At 46.7% G+C, this 22,169-nt stretch overlaps 1 protein-coding gene across 3 annotated transcripts in view; it reads left to right on the top strand.

Moving 5' to 3' along the window:
* Positions 1 to 22,169, top strand: part of GALNT17 (polypeptide N-acetylgalactosaminyltransferase 17) — a 365,190-nt gene that overhangs the window by 276,723 nt on the left and 66,298 nt on the right. For all 3 annotated transcript variants that reach the window (XM_074345979.1, XM_010972375.3, XM_074345980.1), the window contains exon 6: positions 2,086 to 2,203. In XM_074345979.1, the coding sequence (XP_074202080.1) occupies positions 2,086 to 2,203 (118 nt within the window). The remainder of the gene's footprint in view (positions 1 to 2,085; positions 2,204 to 22,169) is intronic.

Genomic DNA, 22,169 nt, shown 5'->3' on the forward strand with positions numbered 1-22,169 from the left:
AAGGGGTTAGAAGTTACCGGAGCAGGATCTTAATTACCCATGCGTGTTAATGTTGAGAATTTTCAATATTTAAACTTAGGAGTTGGAGAGATTGTTCTAACGTCTCAGAATTTCTCAATGTGTTCAGCAGTTGCTCTAGAAGACTGGAGTGACACCAGCGCTCCCTCCCATCCCCGCTTCTCTGCAGACTCCCACCCTCCCAGGACTGCACCTCCCATCTCTAAGCACACATGTGACTGGCTTTTCTCCTTCGCAGATGACCCTGGCTTTTAGGTCTCCCAGAACGAGTCTCGTCTCTGCAGTTTGTGTCTTCTGGCTGTGTGATAAAACATCCGCCCTCCTCCAGGTCATAAGTCAGGTGGGATGGGGGTGGGGGGAGGGCAGCTTGTGTCATCATCACCATTTGTTTGCAAAGAACAGAGATCAATCTAATATGATTTAGGTCAAGTACGACAGATCGAAAAAACAGAAGGAACTCTTACATGACTCAGGGGCAGAGGGCGGAGCCAGGCCCCCAAAGACACCAGGCAGCCTCCCACCCCGTGCTCCTACACCTCCACGGGGGACCTGCCTCCCTCTGCTCAGCCATCCAAGTGCACAGGGACCACCGGAGCTGTCCCCAAACGGCAGCCTGAGCCCTGTAGATAGACGGGACTCTAATCTAGTTCTAGCTCCTGGCGGTGTCTCGATTCCAAGTTTCAGAAAAAACATAATCTGACTGACCCGGTTCGGGATCAGTGCTCATTCCTGGCTCGGTTAACTGAGACCGGGGTTGGGCTCGGTGCTCTTCCAGGCTAGCAGTCAGCTGCTTCTCTCAGAGGGGCCAGGGGCTGCAGGAAGCACTTGATGGTGGCGAGCGGTAGCTGTCCCGGTATAGCTGCTACGGGTGCGCCAGTGGAGCTGCACCCCCCACCCTGCGTATGCTTTTCGCCTCTCCCGCCCCGCAGCCCTTCTCCCTGCAATTTATGACTGACCCCCTTGGGCACCAGGCATCTCCTCTGAGTCTCTTCTTTTCTGGAAGAACCAGCGCCCTGATCCACTTCCTCCCACCAGAATGTGGCGGTTGACCCCTTGCTGTCGACCTTCCCCTCCCCCGTTTCCCTTCCCACTTCCGGCTTGTGAAGCTCTTCTCCCCCCACCCCCACCCCCACCCAGGACAGGGGGCGGATGCATCTTGCTCGTCACCTTCCAGCTGCTCTGAGACTGCCTAGGAGGCTCATCCTGTCACACAGCTGTCCCCGAAGTGCCCTGAGGACCAGTTCACGTGTTTGCAGACACCACGGGGCGTCTGAGACCCATCCCTGTGCAAACACCAAGGAGCGGGGTTATCCCTGAATGTTTCAAGTCCACGAGTTTGTCTGAAGCTGAAACATGAAAGCGATACAGAGAGAAGGATGTGGGAATTGAGGCCTTCAAGGAAGTTACTCGGTTTGCCAGAGTGGGACCGAGTACCTGTTAGAATGGTGTGGGAGGAAGGGCTTCTGGAACTGATGCTTTAAGCTTTTAGCATCCGCTGCTCCTTTTTCCCCTCTCCCTCCCTCCCCATCTTCTTCACGTGAGATGTAATTGACATATAACATTGCGTAAGTTTAAGTTGTACAGCGTGTTGATTTGATACACTTGTATATTGCAGTAAGATTACCACCCATAGCACCAGCTAACACTCTAACAATTCACATAATTATCATTTCTTTTTGGTGAGAGTGTTTACGATCTACCCTCTTAGCAGCTTTGAAGTATACGATACAGTATTCTTAATGATGATCGCAATGCGTTAAATCCTCAGAACTTGTTTATTTTCTAACTGCACGTTTAGACCCTTGGACCAGCTTCTCCCCAGTTTCTCCACCCGCAGCCCCTGGTGACCACCAGACTACTCTCTGTTTCTATGAGTTTGTCTCTTTCCGATTCCATGTATAAGTGAGATCATACAGTATTTGTCTTTCTCTGACTTATCCCGCTTAGCACAATGCCCTCAAGGGCCACCCCTGTTGTTGCAAAGGGCAGAATTTCCCTTTCTCACGTCTGAGTAATATTCCGTTGGGTGTGTATCACATGACTGTAGCTTCTCTCTCTCTCCTGCAGGACACCAGCCATGATTGGCTGCTCGTTTGTGGTCAACAGGAAGTTCTTTGGTGAAATTGGTCTTCTGGACCCTGGGATGGATGTGTATGGAGGAGAAAATATCGAACTTGGAATCAAGGTTTGTGACGTGGCGCCCTTTCCTCTTGGTCTATTCATGTTTCTCAGCAGAACCACCTGGTCAACCTTTATGCGTATTTAAAGCTTCTTTAGCTGGTGAATGACAGAATCATGTGCCCGACTCCTGTTCCTGAAAATGTTCCAGCAGAGTTGTCACCCCTCCCGAGACAGGGGAAAACCTGAGCTTTCCCCCCTTGAAAGGTTGGACAGTTTGTCCACGCCTGGGTGGCCCAATATGGACATTTGAGAATTTGATTTCCGCTCTCATCTAGTTTCATTCTCTCCTTAACTTTTTCTTAAAATTAAATCATCTCCTTAAATTAGAACTCCCATCCTACGTGTTTTGACAGTTCACGTACATCATAGAATCATAAGATGCCAGAGGAGAGAAGGACCAGGTTCTGTGGGACTCTCCATTTGCTCCAAAGCGCTCCTACAGAGGACCAGGGGAGAAGGGGCATGAGGAAGAAAGGGTCTCTTGCTAGCCCCAGTCCAGATCAGCTCCACTGTTAGGTATCTTATATAGTGGGTTTTGCTTCAGATTTTGTTTGAAAGTGAACTCCACTGTAAAAAGAAATATTAAAGTTAGACATATTGATGCATTCCAACGTCTTCATTTTAGAGTTAAAATAAATGAACCCCAGAGAGGGGGTGATTCCTTTAGGACCTGGTAACCACTTACCTGGTGTATCTTCTTCCACACCACAAAGAGGGGCGCTGGGGGTGCCCAGCTGGGGGTCTCTGTGTCCCTGTGGCCCCCCTGTCTTGAACCTTTGCGTCTCTGAGCCCCTGGAAAGCCAGCTTGTTGGAAACAATTCAGGACACAATTGTAAGGTTTAAGTTTATTGCATTTCTTCCTCCTTCCTCTGCTGCATTCTCCTTCGTGTTCTACCGGGCAGTTACCTCATCAAAGCCCGCTCTCTGCGTCTGATTTCACTTGTTTATCCCTAACTGGGCAGCACCTTTAAGACACCCCACCAGCCCCCCACCTACACCCTGTGTGGAATGAAAGGCTTTGTGTGCTGGTGATGTAATGAACGTCCAGGCTGTAGGAGTAAAGGGGGTGGTGGGGACCTTCCTTGGATCTTAAAATCACTCCCTTTTGGAGGCTACAGACTCTTCCTGGGATTTCAGTGCCAGGCTGGGTTCTTTCCTAAATGGAATTTGCATAGGATTTCTTTGAAAGCCCTGCAATTAAAAAAGCCATGAATATGTTATCAAAGCTGATAGACTTGACATTCATCCATTTCGAATTTAATTGAGGGAAGAGATGTGGACCCAGCACGTTGAACTTGGCCTGTAACATAAATTTCTGCCCTGCTTCCAACTCCTCATCCCTCTCTTTTTCTGTTTAGCTCCCATCCAATTCTAGCATGCCCTGGAGTTGACTTACTGATTACGTGTATTGCATTTCTGCTCCTCACCCTGGCTAGACTGCAAGCTTTATGGGGCACAGATCTTCACCGGGCTCACCTTTACCTCCCGAGCATTATAGAAGCGTGCTTGACGCACAGCTCAGTAGGTACCTGTTAGATTAATGACTGATTGGATGCCTGTTGGGACCCTAACATGAGTAGAAGCAGTCAAGTAGTGGGGACAAGCCCGACTGGCATGAGTGGACGGCCACCTGGGAGGTGATGACTTGTCCAGGTGCTCATCTGTGAAAGGAAGGAGCTGAAGGGAGCCCTGCATTGAGATGGTTGAGCTTTAAAAGTTTTTTTAAAATTTTTATGACTGCCTTAATAGCTTTATAATAATTTGTAAAATTATGACATTTATATTTATAGATAATATTTATAAAATTATTGGATTTATAGTAGTTTTATAAAGTGTTAATCTGAATGATTTAATACTTTCATTAAGGGAGATTTGAATGTCTCTATATACTGTGAGAGAGAAGCCAGTGGAGGGTAAGACATCACCAACAGGGGGGAACAGGAGGATGGATGGAACGCTGTCCCTTTGGAGGCAGGGCACTGGTGGAGGGGTGTGGGGACAAGAGGGACCTCCAGGTTTGACTGCCATGGCAGGCTGTGTTCTGGGCAGAACAGGCAGCGGCGGCGGAACCCACTGCTGAGGCTTGCTAAGATGGGCTCCCCACACTCGCGAAGGCGTTTGCTTGGCAGCGACCTGGACCTGGTGAAGGTCTGGGTGCCGGGCTCTGTCAGACCCCAGGTGATGGCAGTGACGGTCCTGGTGGCGGCCCCATCCCTGCAGGAGGGGAGACGCTTGTCAGTTTCGGCAGCACAGCCTCCGGGCGCCACCAGCTGGGGGCCGGTGGGTTCCACTCCTCACCTCCATGTGCACCGGCTGCAGTGACGCGGCCCAGAGCCTGCTCCCTGGCTTGTCTTCCCAGGTTCTCGGGGCAGCTCGGTGCCCGGCTAATCTCCAAGCATCTTTATGAGCGCATCGGACGGAGGGGTTGTGGGTCCCACCCTCGTGTGCCGTCACCTGCCTCTTACCCCAGGCACACGCAGCATCCACACTGGAGACTTGGGAGTGTTTATGCCCCTCCCATCAGTCACGCCGTTCTGCGACTGTGAGCTCGATCTCCCCAGAAGCCTTTGTCTTCTGCCGATTCTTAAAGTGGGAGCTGAGTGCCCTTGGTGCCAAAAGGCCAAGGCTTGGGTTCAGGGTCCACATAACCCTCATCTACACAGCAGTCTGTGGTTCTCGAGGTGTGGTCCCTGGCCAACAGCACCCACCTCACCTGGCACCTGTTACAAAGGCAGAGTCTTGGGCTCCAACCCACGTCTGCTGACTCAGACCCTCTGGGGTGGTGTCCAGCAACCTGTGTTTTAGCAAACCTTCCAGGTGATTCCATTCCAGGGACTGTGAGGGCCTGAGCTTGTGGGCAACCCTCCATGTTTTCAGTGCCTTCAGTGCAAGTGGACTGGGCTGGACACCCTGGCAGGATGCCAGCCTTGGGCACAGCTGGGTGTAGACCAGTTTGAGAGCCCCTGGTCTACATCTGACCTTAGCCGGCTTCCTGGCAAATACATACGTTTTCTCAGAAAGGAGCCCAGACGGGAGTCCACGTCTTTCAGAGCCCTCCTCTGGGTGCCCCTGACAGCCACTGTGGGCACCCAGTGAGCCCTTGCCCTCACTCCCAGCCCCACCCACACTGGGCTCTCTAGGCACCAGCACCTACACACGTGCAGGTGTCTAAATTAGGCAATTGTAGTTTTTCTGGTGACGGGGCTCCCTCCTACGTGAAGTGATCTGCGTAAGATGCTTTGTTTTACAAATTGTATTCCTCCTCCTTTTTGTGCAACATATACTGCTCAGAGTACAGATTAAATGAATAGTAAACACATTATTAAGAAAACCATCCCCACCACTTGAAAAACTCAGAGCTTTGCGTAATAAATAAACACATATATACATACATATGTAATTTTCATATCATGTACACACATACATTTGTACAAATTAGCCTCTAGGAAATGACACAAAACCCTATGCTTTATTAAGCAGGGACATTTTAATGTAACACTTTTCTTTGTGATTTCTTTCACCAAGAAATAGATCCATCTGTTATCTATTTTCTGACATTTTTCGTTACTTTTTAATTCCATCCTCAATAAGTAAAGATGTGTCACAGAAGAGGAAGAAAAGAAAGTCTTTCTGTGGTTCAGGAAAAAAGAAATAAGCAAGGTTGACTTCAGGGCTGTTGCTTGGATGAAAGGCAAGCTTGTCTGTGACCAAAACAATCAATACACTGGAGAAAGAAAAAAAAAAAAAGCTTTCCAGGGCTGAGAAAATAAATGAGGTTAGAAATTGAAAGGTTTCATCTTGTTCTGAGTAATATGAATCGGAAACTATTAACGAGGCATATTACAGTAACTTGTCTAAGAGGAAAAAAGAAATTCTCCAAGGAGAAGAGACCAGATGGATTATTTTTAAGTGGTATAAAATCAGATGGCTTTGTATTTCTCCAGTGAATCAGTCTTCTTTGGGAAGAAAAGGCACTGTCTTATTCTGAACTCTTGTGTAAGAGTGACGCACGGCTGCTGAGTCCTGCCTGCCAGCCATTCTGAAAAGGAGGCAATAGAAAGATGCTGTCAGATCCTCAAGTTATCAGAAAAGGTCTTAGCTCATAAGGAATCTCAAGGACTGAATAAAAAGCAGAATTCCTATGTATGTACATTGCTGTTCAAAATATTTTGAGACCGACATTCCTTGATGGAGGGAACTCAACAAGAGGGTTGGGCGTGGGGCACAGGTGTGATAACCTTCTCACCTGGCCCGGCCCAGCCCCCAGGACCTTCCTCTTGGGGCAGCTTTGCCAGGAGGCTCTGCAGCAGTCCCAGGGAAAGGATTCAGACTCACGTCATGGTGAATGATGTGCCAAGGATGTGTGGATTTTAGTTTACACGAGACAAGAATAATATTTCTAAAGAGCAGGGTTTGAACCAGGTCCACGATGGCTGGAGGTGTAGTTCATGGTGGCTCTGGGCCCCGCCACTTTCCTGAGGGGTTGGGATGCGATTCTTATGACCCAGGGGGGCCCAAGGTTGGCATCTCTGCCGTCTTGTCCAGCCCAGTCCACTTGAGCATCCCTGAGCCCATGGAGATAACTTCAGCAGTAGATTCGAAGGGTTGCCTCCTTTAAAGAGCTTAGAAATTACGGGCTGTCTGGGGTGGTCAAAGCCCCAGGCCCCCAAATGAACATGGAATGTCCACTCCCAAGAAACATGAGACGCCTCTGACAAGCGCTGTTGACTAATGCTCTGTGCCCCACCCCAGCCACTCCTCTGCCCGTGGGTTTTGGAACTTACCACCCAGCATCCGTCTTAAGCAGGGTGGACCCCCTTGCCCTCCCTGAGACCCCTGACATCAAGATCCCCGATGTCCAGAAGCCTCTTGTGACCTTTGTCTTCCGTTTGGAATTCTTTGGCTCAAGTCCACTACGTCTATCGAATGTTGTGATTTGGATAGTGGTCACTCCTGGTGGGGACCAGACTGTCCATTCCATTTTGTTTCCCTAATCCTTAGGTTTCTTGAGTCTTTGGTTCCCCCTTCCCTGCTGGCATCAGTCGTCTCTGGCTCTGTGAAAGTCCTCATGGTGCAGGGTTAGAGTTTGCCTGTGATAAAATTCAGAGCAAAAGTTCCTGGTCTTGTCTGGAGATAGAACAGGCTTTGGGATTTCACAGACCCATCTTTAATCTGGATAAATGCACCTCAGGTGGCCAGCAGTTCAACTGAGTGCGTTTGGACATACTGGAGACGTGCTAAGAGCCTTCTCCACTCCAGCAGATGCTTTCACTGGGGATAGCACGGTAGACAGACATGGTCTCCGTCCCCATGAAATGTATGGTCCAGCAGAAAAACCAGTCATTCAACAAATACCAGTGTGATGAGCATGAAAAAACCAGGTGAAGGGATATATTATAGGAGAATATAGCAAGGGAGTATGTGACCTCGTCTAGGGAGTAGGGAAGAGCCTCCCTAAGGAAATGATGGTGAAGTCTTTAAAAAGGAGTTGAATTTAGATAGGCCAAGAAGGTGTGGGCGTGGAGCATAGGAGTAAGAGTATTCCAGGCAGTTTTAGTTACGGGAGGTGAGTAACTTGCGGGGATCTATTGTACAGCACAGTGCCTGTAGTTAACAAGGCGTGTACACTTAAAATTTTGCTCTGAAGGTAGATCTTATGTTGAGTGTTCTTTTCAAAAAATATTTACTTATTTATATGTTGAGATGTAATCAGCATACATCACTGTATACTATTGAGGTAATCATATTATTTAAGTGTTCTTATCGTGAAATAGTAATAAATAAAGAATGCAGGAGGAGACATTTGGAGGTGATATATATGTTTATGGCATAGACCGCGGTGATGGTTTCACAGGGGTAAACTTATCTCCAAACTCATCAAGTTGTACCCATTAAATATGTACAGATTTTTAGTGTCAATCATGCCTCAATAAACTGGGTTTTTTTAGAAAGGATATTTCAGGCAGAGAGAAAAGCATGTGCAAAGGTCTGAAATTCTGAGAGGGAAATATATTCTGAGAACTGCGTGTGTGTGGCGGGGGAGGGGGTGCGGTCCAGACGGCTGGAACAGATAAGGGAGGAGGAAGACGTATTAGATGTAGTGGCAGCAATCTGGGTGGGGTCTGGATTATGGAAGACTTGTAGACAGGAATTTGGCTTTTTCTTAAAGACCACTGTAAATGTTTCAGGGGAAAAAAAGATGTGATATAAAAGACACGTGTGTGTGTGTGTGCATGCGTGTGTGTGCGCGCGTGTGTGTGCCTTGTATAGTCCCATAACCCAGATGCTTTGAAGGCATTAAAGGGGAGTGAGGTTATCTTTTGCGGTTTTGTTTAATAAACGGATCATTATGACTGCCATGTGAGGAATGGATGATAATGCTGAATGGACTCAGAGGAAGGGTAGTGAGAGAGATTGGACTATTGGCTGGGCCAGTGGGAGAGACATGGACAAAATCAGAAAGCAGAAGAGACAGAATCTGAGGGTTGAGTGTATAGAGGGGTTGAAGCAGGTCAAGGTCAAGGTCAAGGTCATGGCTGACTCTCAAGTCACTAATTCAAGTAACTGGGAGATGCTGGTGCTGCTTTCTGAGATGAGGAGCACCACTGGAGGAGATCTGGGCAAAGAAGACAGAAGATGATGCTTTTTGTTTGAGATGTGGTGACTCTAAAGTCGCTGACGCTGTCCAGGTAGTTGGTTGTGTGGAGACTGAGCTAAGGAGAGAGGACAGGGCCTGAGCTAGACTTGGGCATCTTTGATGCATAGATCATATTTGAAGTTGCAAGAGGGAACAGGTTGTGTAGAGAAAGAAGAAGAGGGGATATGACAGAAGTCCAGGAAAAAAAGCAATATTTAAGACATGGATGGATCAGCTGGAAAGGAGACTGCGAAGAAGTAACCCAGAGTAAGAGAAAAAAAAAACCAAGAGACAGTGAGTTTGTGGCAGCTGAGAGAAGAGTGAGTGTAAGTACCCAAAAGTTGGCTTTAGAAACAGCAGATGTGGAAAGGACAGGATGGATCCAGGCACCATTCAGGAGGCGTGATCAGCAGGACCTGGTGGATGACTGAACACGAGAAATGAATGAGAAGGGAGAGTGGAGGATCTCTCCTAGGTTTCTGAGCAACTGGGTGAACTCACTTAGAGAACACTGGCAGAGAAGAAGGTCTGTAGGTGGGAACTGGAGAAGCTCTACTTTAGGAACATTGGACTTGAGGAGTGGCCGTCCTCTGTGACCTGGCAGTGAGATGTCAAGGAAACAGAGGAGTAGGATGGGGTCCCAGTCGAGTGAGAATTGAGACCGGGTTCCAGGACAAGTATGGGGTGTTCACTCCCACTCTGGGGTCCCACTGGACAGAGGTGCTTAGGGTTTGGGCTGAATTAAAGGAGCTAGGACGTGTTGATTCCTTTTCATGATTTGAGCCCATGGCTTACAGCAAGTAGTTGCCATATGTACTGCCCCTAAAGAATTAGGAAAATAGTGGGTTTTTTAAATTGAGGACTCTTCATCCTTTCTTCTGAAATACTTTTGGGGAAAAGATCCTAGTTTTTTAAGATGTTTAGAATTTTCACATCTCTGCTCCATACTCCAACCTCGTGCAAGTGCATGAATTTCCGTCTACTCATCCAGTCCCACTGTGTTTGCCTGTTTGCTTCTGTGGCACCTCCCAAAAGGAGATGGTGAGGCCATCCCTGGGGCCACAGCTAGTGAGCCACCTACCTGTAAAGATTTAAAATCTGTGGTGACATCTGGCTCTTCTAGAAATCTTCCTCAAGAGAACTTCCAAAGGATGGCCAGCAATGTGATGTCAGTCGTAGAATAAAATGGCTTCCATAGAGTTTCTAAAATTCTTTAATGATCATTTTGTACAGGCTGGGAATTCCACCCCAAGTAGATGAAGGGTTAAGATGATTTGGTCTCTTGCTATTTTTTCCCCTCAAAACAACTTGGAAAATGAAGAATTCAGTCATTATATTTTATGTTCATTTCTTTTCTTTTAATTCGGCATTTTATTATGGGAAATTTGAAATGTAGACAAAAATAGAACAGTCTAATTAATCCAAATGTACGAATCACTCAGCTTCAACAAATATCAACGTCTTGCTGTGTGTTTTTCAGCTCCTGCCTCTCAGCTTTCAAAGCAAATTCCCAGACATCATATCATTCTACCTATAAAAACTTTAGAGTGCATTGCTAAAATACAAAGACTTTTTTTAAAAGCAGAGGCTCAAGATAAATTTACACTTGTAAAATCCATTACCCAGTTCATGTTTCTCAAAAATATTTCTGAAAATTCTGTGAGATTTTCTCAACAACAAAACAGCAACTCTATATAAATGTACAATTGACTTGTTTAAATAGGGTTACAAACAAGGGCTACACATTGCATTTGGTTGATAGGCCTCTTTTTATTTTTTCATTTTTAATTGGAGTAGAGTTGATTTATACTATTGTGTTAGTTTCAGGTGTACAACAAAGTGATTCAGTTTTATTTGTTTTTCAGATTCCTTTGCAGTACAGGTTGTTACAAGATACTGAATATAGTTCCCTGGGCTCTACAGTGCATCCTTGTTGTTTATCTATTTTATATATAGTGGTGTGTAGCTGTTCATCCCATACTCCTGATTTATTTCTCCACCATATGCCCCTTCAGTGTCTTTTAATCTATAATGTGTACCCTCACCTTTATTATTCTCACGTCACTCATTTACTGAAGACGCTAAATCATTTGTCCTGTAAAATTTTGCACAATCTAGATTTGGCAGATTGATTCCTCTTAAGGTCTTTAACATGTTCCTCTAATCTCTATTTTCTGTAAGATGTAATTAGATCTCGACGGTTGATGACACTTAGTTTTCTCTACCCCTTCCTTCTTTCCCACAAGAACACTTTAAGTGATGCTATGAACTTCCTCTCACATCATGTCGGGAGATACGTGTCATCTGGTTGTCTCGGTTTTAGTCATGTCAAGATTCAGCTGTGGGTCCATGTTTTTTTAACCTGATTCGTCTATTATAAAATTCCCCATCAACCTTTCTCCTAATAGTTTTTGCAGGAGACCAATGATCATCGCCCAGATCCGTTGTTTCATTAGGGCTTACGAAATGGTGATTTTTAAATTTCACATTTGTCCTTTTTATAAGCTCTAATTCTTCTACTAAGAAAGAACTTACCCTCATCAACTGTTTGGGTACTCTGAGATACAGTTCAAATAGAAAAGGCAGGATAAATGCTTGATTCTTTCCTTTTATTTATACGGTTTTAGAATAATGAGTTGGTGCCATAGCAACCTCTAAAGATGACCAGTGAGCTTTTTTCCCCCAGTATTATGTACTCAAAATTTAAAATATATATATATAGTGTATTTCTAAATCCATCACAGTCATTATTCATTTTTTTGCCAATTCTGTGTGTATTTTTATTAAGGTCTTACTTAATACAATAAAATGCACAGATTTTTCAGTCTTCAGTCTGATAGGTTTCACAGTGACATATATCTCAATAATCACCTCCCAAAACATGATACGACATCATGACATAGTAGAGACTGTTGCTTGTATGCAATATGTACCATAAAGTAATTCCATGTGTGATAGATACAATGTCCGTAATTTCTTGATAGATACAACGTCCATAATTTCTGTGGAGACAAACGGATGGATACGATGCCCATCCATCTAGTTCATGTAATACGTTGTCTCATATAGAGAGAACTGTAGTTATGCAATAAACAAAAATGTGTTTGAAACAGCATGAAATTGGATTTCCTCATCCATAACTTGTGTTATATTTATGTCTAAGTTACAGTTGAAGAAACAGAACCGCGATGTTGATATTTTTATAAATGGTATCTAATGTATTTCTATTAAGGGGAGATATATTCACTATGGTGAAATGTATTATCATAATAGCCAAACCATTTACTCTACCACTGGAAAACAGCGTGGGATGCTGTCTGGAATTTCACTTGCCCGCTCCCAGACTGCCAGATCTATTGTAAATTATTGTAGGCGTCTGTGAGTTATTTTATAGGAAGCATCCATCTATTTTTTACAACTCTGAAAAGTCTGTCACTCTCATTCATCTCCCTGGGAATAAAGCAATAATTTGATTCTCTATAAATATGAACCTGAATTTACACCATCCTCTCCAGTTGGGACTGTAGTGTTGTGGATGATTTATGGCTCTGTGTTTCTGGGGCAGGGGACTGGAAGGTGGCATCCTAGCCTGGTGTGTTTATTGCCATTTCCCGCTATTTCTACAGAAAAGGGGGTGGGGATCAACCTGTCCCTGTTCTATTTAGGGCACAATTGTTTTGTTCCCTGTACCATGTAGGCTTGTTAAATGCCAGGCCACGAAGAACAGCCACAAGGGTTCTGAGCCTCTCCATTCAGCCCTGAATCCAGTAGTTGGGTAAATGTCTGCACATACGCCATGGGCACTGTGATGTGCTCAACCTTTAGGGAAAATGTTCAGGGCTTCAACAGGAAAGTAGTTGAACATCTGGTGGCACCTCAGATTTTTGCTGCCCAGCAGATAGCACGTTGGGCAAGCCCAGGTTATCCATCTTTGGTCCGTTGAAGGAGAGCTTGCCTGAGAAATGTCGTGTTTTATCCCCTCTTCCCTTGCTAAGATGCCAAGGAGGGAGATGTCCTTTAGTCAGCTGCCTGGGGTCCTAAGGGACCAAGGCTGGCTAGGCCTGGAAATCTGGATACCTCCAGGACCAGAGAAATGGGCAGTGGGAAGAGACCTTGAATAATCACTAAAACGAGGAAGTAGGAGGTATGAGGAGGAATCGGGGCTGGAGTGCATAGCCAGAGAGTTTGAGAGCCAGGAAGACCAGGAGAAATGAGGGCCCAGGCAAGCACTGTGGAGAGAAAGCCTGGAAGAGAACCTGGGACAGGTGGTTCTGGTGCCCTGGGTGGCTCTCCCGTGCATTCTCCCGTGCATAGGTGGGCTGGCTGCACTCAAAGACCCGCAAACAGGGCAACCCTTCATGTGGCTGCAGGCCCCACTGAGGAATCCGAATTCGAGCATGAAAGGACCTCTGACATCTCTTTATCATGCTCTGAATCTGGAAGTTTTGTGCTGGGGGCTCGCCCTAACTGGAACCATTCCTCCTTGAAGGTCATTTCCTAAGGATTACATACCAGCCTAGCTCAGGAAGAAAACTCTTTGTTTATACTAATGGCTTTATTCTTGTGGAAGCTCTTATTTAAATCAATTAGTTTGGGGAACAGAAGTCTAAGTGGAAATAGGGTGGATGAATTTGCTGACTGTGACCCTCAGCTTTGAAGCCACTGTCCGTCCACGTGCAAAAGGCCATGTATGGACACGTCTTCCAGTTGACAGCCACGTGTAGCCACTGCCTGCTTCACAGAGCATGAATTGTAATTAATTCCCTCCTCTTTTGAAAATCTGAAAAGGGGAATTTATTGTGCACTTGACAACTCCATAAATTTTTAAGTGCTCTAGCTTAGAAACCCAGCTATGTGTTTCCTCTATGTGACAGAAACGGAAAGAATTAAAACCTCACATATTTTTCAGAACTTGCATTTAGAGCCTTTTTAACCTTTTTGGAAACATTCAAGTTCCATTCCTCCTACAAGAACAATCATGTAGGAAATTACAATGGTCCATTCTGTTCATGCAAAAGAGGCCAAAAGAATGTGCAGATGTCAGTGAAAGGCTGTCATTTTCTTTTTTAATGTTTCCCCCTCCCTCCCCAGCCCCCAGGATGCTCACACCAACTTCTCCTTTATGGCTCACCCAGAAAAATCAGCCAGTTCTTTGGTCTTAGAATGGCTACAGCAAATCTGGGGTTCTTTTTTGGAACATTATCAAGGAAAAATTAGCCCAGAGGCATCTTTGGGGACCTGGGAAAAGTTGGGGTGGCATGCCTGAGTCCGGGAGCTTGGGGGCAGGTTTGGGGCTTTCTCTGTGGGGTGGGCTGTGTTCTGAAGATGCTCAGGCTACTTAAAGGACTGGCAGCTATGGCGAACCTTAGCAAAGCTGTCAAGATGGAAAGAGGTCTGTACCCAGGCAGGAAGGTAGGAGGCACAATTTCTTGAGAACCAGATGATGGAATAGTTGGATGGTGGGCTTGAGGGAGTTGGTTGATGTTCCAGTTTTAGCTACTTAGAAAATCACCCCAAAATGTGTGGCTTAAAGTAACAATAATCATATTATCATCTCTCCTATGAGTCAGGAATTCAGACAGGGCACAATGTCTTACAAGATGAATTGTGTCCCAGCACCCCACCCCCTCAAAAAAAAAGGTATGTTGAAGTCCTGACTCCCGGTGCCTGTGAATGCGACCTCATTTGGAAATAAGGTCTCCACAGGTGTAATCAAGTTAAATGAGGTCATTTAGGGCTGGCCCTAATCCAGGATGATGAGTGCTATGATGGGGAAGACAAAGACGCACAGTGAGAACACCTTGGGACATCAGAGGCAGAGGCTGGAGGGGCGTTGCCGCGAGCCGAGGAGTGCCAGGGAGCACACAGAACTGATGGCCACCACCAGGAGCTAGGAGGAGGCGAGGAAGGATTCCAAGGGACAATGGTCCTGCCAACATCTTGAGTTTGGACTTACAGGAGCAGCAAAGCGTGTCCTCAGCCGCTGATAACGGGCTTTCGGGGTCCACAGGGATGCAGGTGACACGCAGGTGATGTGCGTGTGGAGACACAGCAGTGGGGCTTACCCTTACTGTCACCTGCATTTGGTGGTAGTTTGTTGTTTCCTGGGTGACTTTTGGGTTCGTTTGGAGCTTTTATATTCTTTTTTTTTAATTTAGTAGATTTAAAATAGAAAGTTCTTGAAGATACAACTATAGGTATGAGATGCCTCAACCACTTTCCAGAAAGATTTTAGCATATTTAGGAGTTAATGGGGCAAAGAATCCTATGCAAATGTCTAGAGTTCATTCAACAAATCTGTATCAAGGTCTGCAGTGTGCTGGCGCTCTGAGGGGGGTCAGAGGACTCTGACACTGTCTGGTTGGGGGGTCAGATGGTAAGTAACTAAGGACACACAAATAGACTGCAGTGCATTGGGGCAGATGACACGGAGGAAGGGGGCTACATGCTCTGAGAAAGAACAGGAGGTCAGGGGATGGGCTGGGGACGTTTGCGGTCAGGGAGGACCTCTCTCAGGAATGATATTGAAGCGTGACCTGAAGAGGGAAGAAAACAGCAGAGAACAAGACTCAGAGTCTGGTCTCAAGGTCCAGAGACAGGCGGGCTAGTGGGGCTGCAGGCCTGGGTGGCCTGGCGGAATGAATGGTCAAGGTGCAGGCTGAGAGTGAAGAGGTTAGAAAGGCAGGAAGGGCCCAGATCCCGTGGGGCCCCGGAAGCCACCATGTGCTTTGGGGACTTGATCCCAATGTGGATGAGGAGTCATTGGAGTGGGAACCACGTGACACATTTGGGTGAGAAACGGGGCTGAAGGGGACCGACTAGCCCAGTTGCACCGGGAAAGCCCTGACTGTAATGCTTGTAAGGGCTTTGCTCTCTTTTATTTAAAAGGTCAAGGCCACTATCTGATAGACTCTTGGAGTCTCTGGGCGACGAGGGCTTGGCGGGGGTGACCGGAACTTGGGGCTCCCCAGGGGCTGTGAGCCTCATTGGCTGTGGAAGCATGGTCTTAGCTAGTGGCCTGGGGAGCCCTCAGTTCGAGTCTCGTGCTGTCACTGCACCGCTCACTGCACCTGCAGAAAGGCCCTTCCACCTGGGAGCAGCTCTGAAAGCCAGCCAGAGCTCAGCTGGATTTTAAGCCTGGAATATTTCTTCCACTGGAGGGGAGGTCCCTAGAGGGCTCCGGGGGTCAGCCATTAGAGCAGACTCTCTCACTGGACACTGTGGACGCTTGGGGCTGGGTAACCCCTCGTTTGGCTGGGGGTGGGGGGTCCTGTAAGTTAGAGGATGGCCTTTACCCCTGGATGGCAGTAGTGCCCACTCCTCAGCAACCAAAAATATCTTCAGATGTCGCCAGATGTCCCTGGGAGAGGGGAAGGGGATAGAGCCACCCTCGGTGGAGAACCACGCCTTCTTAGCTGGGCATCGTGGCCCCCACAGGGGTAGTAACACTAGTTCTTGAAGGGGGTGGAATCTTAGCCATTACAATTGTTTGTAGCCCTTCCAAGGGCCACAGCGTGTACATAAACAGTAGATATATAGTAGAGGAAAGCAATTAGCAAAAAATGTCTAAAAAGGCTTCTTTGTGCGGGGGGGGGGTGTGTGATAATAAAAAGCAGGGTTGAGAAACACTGATTTAGACCAAGGGGGGCCCAGTTTTTCCAGGAGGCTAGAGGACAGGAACTTGGAAATTGGAATGGGGAACCAGAGGGCACAGCGGGAAGGCTCGGGCGCCAGGCACCACTCATTGTCCTAATAGCCAACAAGTGTCGCTGACCACGTGCCAGGCACCGTGCCAAGCAGTTTAATGCACACAAGCAACGCCATGCACAATAAATGCTTTTATTTATTTCCCACCTCAGCTGGGAAACGGAGGCACGTGCAGATTAACCATAAACTGTCAGTGTCCGGAAACTGCGCCCCTGACCTGGGTGGGTCAGAGCCAACGTGCGCGTGGAGGAGTGGGATTTAAAGAGTTCATTAGAGTCAAGGGGTCTGCACCTTGGCGGGTAATTTGGGATCGTGGGTCGGTAGTGAGATCCTTCACTTGACTTTGCCTGGGGGCCTCTTCCTCCCTGATGCCTGCAGAGCTGGGTTGAAGCAGGCTTGGCTGGGCAGCTGCAAACGGATTCTTTCCCAGGGAAGGCCAGCCCGTGCGAGTCCTTTCACACTCGCTCAGTATATCGGGATGCCCCCTGACTTCCCTCTAGGACTGTCTCAGCTGAGTCCTTTCTTCTCGTAAGCTCAAGATCTTCTTCTAGGGAAGGAATTTTGTGAGCGTCCCTGGTTAAAAAAAAAAAAAAAAAGAACAGTATTTTCCACCCAAGCTATATATCTACAAAGCGAAATAACACTATTTCATGCCATTTTGGAAGGGCAAATATTATTCCCTTTTCCAACTCCAAATTTTAGCTATTTTTATCTTGTCCGAAGGGCCCGTTGCAGGGGAGGCAGCTCCCAGCCCCCAGCATGCACCCCAAAACGGATGGACCCTCCTCTGCTCGCCCATGGTGACCCGGGAAGATGGCAAAAGCTGCATCTTTGATGTTTCAACTTTGAACAAGTTGCTTTAATGTAGAGTCATTGGAGCATTTCCAACTAGGCATGGAATTATGCTAATTGCCTCTGCGTGCTGCTCTTTCCAGGACAGTCCTTGCACACAGATTAGATGTGGCTCCTTCCTGCCTCTCTTCCTCTCTCTCTGTGGCTGTTGATGGGTCCAGAGCGCCGGCAGCTATGTTGCAGGGAGATGCCCCACCAGGTCATTTTCAGGCTCAGATTCACTGCAGGGGTCTGTGGGTAGGGACCTAAAAGTTCATATGGCAGTTGTCAGCCAGCCTGGGCTTGAACTCCTCTGGTGACAAGGTGCTCATCACCTGACACCCCTCCTACCCCTCCTACCACCCGACCCCTCGGACCACTGGAGATAGTATTCCTGATGGCCCATGTTCCGGGATGCTGACCATAAGCCAGGTGCTATGCCAAGCGCTCAACGCTGCATTTAATGCATAGAGCTGCCCGGTGAGCTACTGTCATCACCATCGCCTGGACGGGGAGCTGAGACTCAGAGCTGGCAGATGGAGGGGCAAGACGTCTGACTCCGAGGCAGGATGAACTGCCGGGCAATGTCACCTTGTAATTTATTTCACAGTAGCCTTAATGCAGTGTCTCCCTAGCAGGGCACGGTTCTCCCCATTGGCACTCTGCAGCGCAAGTTCAGTTTCTCTTCTGATAAAATTCCTTCGGATAGAAGACCCCAGTGGTGTGCCCTTCCCCACCCCGCCCCCCTGAGCCCCCTCTTCCGGAGGATAAACATACCTGCTCCCTCTCTGGCTCTGATCTCATGCTTCACATCTCCCACCATCCAGGGCCTTCTCCTCTTGCGTTGCCCAGAAAAGAACCTGCCTCTTCATCTATGGCCCAGAGCTGGGTAAGGGGCCAGGGACATGTCCTATTCCTTGTTCTCAAAGTTATGCTTCAAGCCTGAGACCACGTCATATTGTGGATACAGAGTGAATAAACCCACCTCCTTTCCCACAGACCAGGGAATGCTTGGGGGCGTTCCCTGCAGGACTAATCACTGCAGCTGCACTGAGAAGGCCTGAGTCAGGTGTACCTGGAAAGCCGTCCCCATTCTCCACCCTCGCCTTGACCCTTCCTTCAACACTCAGTATTTAAACTTAAGGAAGACTTGCTTTGCTGCCAACGATCTGCTCATTCCTCCTTTCACGAGTTTCTGTATTCAATATTTACTGAGCAGTCAGGTACCTCGTAGGTTTTAAGCAGAGCCCTGGGTTTGGGGATATACTGTGAGGATGTCACAGGTCCTGTTCCCAAAGAAGAAGAAGAAGAAATCAGTACTTACAATGAAGTGTGATGAGCACGGACATACGGACGCGCCAGGATGACGTGGGATTACAGGAGAGGATTCCAGGGCTGGGGGTCACATCTGACTACCTTAAAAGGCACAAAGGGGTAATGGTGTTCCCAGAGAAGTGGAGGATGTGCTCAGAGGAAAGAGAAATTCATTTAGCCTAAGGGAAACTTCCCACGACCAAGGGAGGCAGGTTAATGTAAATCGTATTGGAAGAGTCTTACCAATTTGAATATTTATGGACTGCTGCCAAGGGTGCACGCTCTTTTAAATGTTACTCACCCCACTCCGAATCTGTCACTGTTTGTGGCCGGTGCGTTCAGATGGCCAGCACGTAACATGACGACAGTAAAGGAGACTCATAGCTCTTGGCAGCCTTATTTTCTTGTGAAATTGGCCTTTCTCCTCTCTCCTTCCACCTTAGGGATGTTCTGTTTTTATTGATCTTTTGTAGCATCTGATCTTATCTCACAGCAGATACGGAACATCTCTGTTTCCATAGAGTATATAAAGGCACTTACTTGTGGGATCCCTGTGGCCTGCTTATCTCATCTCTCAGTTGGCCTGATACCCATTCCTATCACTGTCTGCTTTCCCGGGCTGTAAATAGTCATGTGATTGGTGAATGTTTCTTAGGAGATTCTTGGTTTTGCTGAGTTTACTGCCATCAGCTTCAGCCATTGTAGTTAACTCTTATTCACGCCCACCCATGTGCTCACATAGACGCACTCACACAGACACACACACACACACACACACACACACACACACACACACACACACACAGATCCCATTTTGATTTACCTTGCTTACAGTCTTGGATCACAGATGAGATAGGCTGATATATTCAAGAAGCCACAGGCAATATTAACCGAGTGTGTGATGAGTCTGAAAAGGGGGACCGTGGAGGGGAGACAAAGCTGAAAACTCTTTGGTGATCAGACATAAATGGCCCATTTCTCCTCAACGGGATGTCTTGTTAAAATACAAGCTGTCATCGCCTAGGATGGTGATATGGTGAGAACCCCATTAAAAATGCTCTCAGTGCTGCCTGAGAAGTAAAGAGTTTTATCATCAATTAATTAGACTCAGGAAAGCATGTGAACAAACAGAAAGAAGTACCTAAAGCCTATGAAAATGTTCTTAACACAAAAAAATAAAGTCGTAAGAGCTTAACAGTGCTTCTAAATTATTTCTTGCTTGAAACCCATGGAAAAATTAGGAAACACTTATTATCGATTCTCCACGAGACAGAGGGGGACTTTGTCCATCATAAACAGACTGGCACATAACAAGAAAGTGGAATTAAAACTGTTAGAAAGCATGTCCTCTTTTATTTGGCTGCACTAAAAAGCAAAATTAACACTGACGAAGACAAAGAGATACAGTTGAGAAATATTTCCAAAGGAGTGCGAGAAAAGATGACTGACATGGCAATAAAACAAAGAGACAGAATCTATGAATGACAGGAGTTCCCAAAGAAAAAGAAGGAAAAAAATCCCCAGATGAAAAGAGAATGAAAAGAATCTCCTCTCTCTTGATTTTCACTCTTTCTTTGGTGCTTCCTCAACAGAGCAGACCAAATGTGGCCCAAACCTTCTTCCTTCCTGTCAACGGTCAACACACTGGGAGACACAGAGATATTTCCTAAAGAACTGTTATCAGCCAGGATAGGATCGACTATGCTGCAGTAACAACTATGCCCTGAACTTTCAGTTGCTTAACAAGCAGAAGTTCTGTCTCACTCCTGAAAAGTCCAGTGAGAGTTGGGTGTCTCTCCAGGGCAGTGCTCTTCCAAGTGGCAACTCAGAAACCCAACTGCTTCCAACTTGTAAAACGTCGGGTACCCAGAGTTCCGTTTTCTCCAGGAAAATCCTATTGTCTCTGCATAATTATTACAGGTCCCTCTTTTACTCCCCAAAATGTGCATGTGAGGGCATGACGAATACAGTCGTCTCGTAGCTACACCGTCTGGACTGGCTTCCAGGTCCCTGCAGCAGGGAAGAGGGAAACTGGAGACGCGTGTGTCTGTTTGTCCATAAGTGCTCTGGCCCAAGTGCGGTGCACCTTTCACTCACCGCTTATTGGAATCCCAGTGCTCCATCTAATTCTGGGGAGGACAGGATGTGTAGATGAGCACCTGGATAGTCCATGAGCGGTAAACGTCACTGTGATGGTGACCTTCATGAAAACCAAAATTAAAGGAAATTAGCTGCACAGGTACAAACAGTATCAAAATAAGGGAGTCCCTGAGTGCAGTCGGATACTTTTTAGCTCTTCTGTTCTAAGCACAGAAGAGGACCTGAGCTCTGCCTGGTCCCCTCCACCCCCTGCCCAGGTCTACACCAAACACCGTCTCATGTTTTGACCCAGTTGTGTAAGTCACTTGGACATCTTTTATTCTTCTTGATCAAAACCAAGAGAGATGCTCCACCTGTTCAGCAGTTCTCATCCAGGACGCTCATTACACCGTGGGTGCTGCGCTGGCCCTATTCTCTGTCCCTGGCATTGGTTTATTTATTTATTTTTCGCCTGGGCTTGCCTATGGAGATTACGGATTCAGAGTAAGTGACCCCTTGAGGGCTTGTCAGGGACCAGTAGTCCTATTACAGGAGAATTGGGGTCCCACGTGTTCCTTTGTGAGTGTGAGAGCTCGAAGAAGAGGGCCAAGGACCAGCCACTGTTGAGACGAAGAGGGAACCAGGCACAAAGTACAAGGTGAACCAGAGCTGCCACAAGAAAGTAGAAAGTGTTAGTCCACCGTTCTTAACCTATGGCAAACTGAGAAAAAAAAATAATAGATCAATGATCCAGTTGCTATGAAAGGTATAATTAATACAACTTAATCGTATTTAACAGACTTTATTCATCAATTATAGACTGACTGAAAGAGTGCAGAACACGTGTAATTAACAAAGGCATGTATTTTTAGAATTTGAATATCTCCCAGAAGAAGAATGCAACTTCTTTTCAACTGTCCATGGATCAGTCATGAAAAGTGATTATAGCCTAGCCTGCACGATTTTTATGGATCTTAAAAAGCAGCAGTTTTACAGATCTTATACTCTGATCACAATATAATAAAACCAGGCACTGATAATATAGGATTAAATAAAAAGACCCCTGGGGAAGGAAATGTGTGGCATTTAAAAATACCTCTAAATTTAGCACTTTGGGCAAAGGAGAACACGAAAAAAATCCTAACAAGTGACTACAAAGTAATACAGGTGACAACCGTGCTTGTCAAACCCAAGGGATGTTGCTCAAAGGTTAACTGACAGCTTTCAACGCAGCCATGACAATTCCGTGCCGTGCTGGGGACGTGGGGATCAGGAATATTCAGTCTCAGTCAAAAATTCCCTTGACCTTTGGGCACACAGCCTGTGAACATGTGTCTCCACCTCTTTAGTTTGCTTCATATCCAATTCACCCAGGGCTTCCCTCCGAGAACTCTCAGATTGT

This window comes from Camelus bactrianus, chromosome 18, assembly GCF_048773025.1.
Source record: "Camelus bactrianus isolate YW-2024 breed Bactrian camel chromosome 18, ASM4877302v1, whole genome shotgun sequence".
In the NCBI taxonomy this organism is placed as follows: domain Eukaryota; kingdom Metazoa; phylum Chordata; class Mammalia; order Artiodactyla; family Camelidae; genus Camelus; species Camelus bactrianus.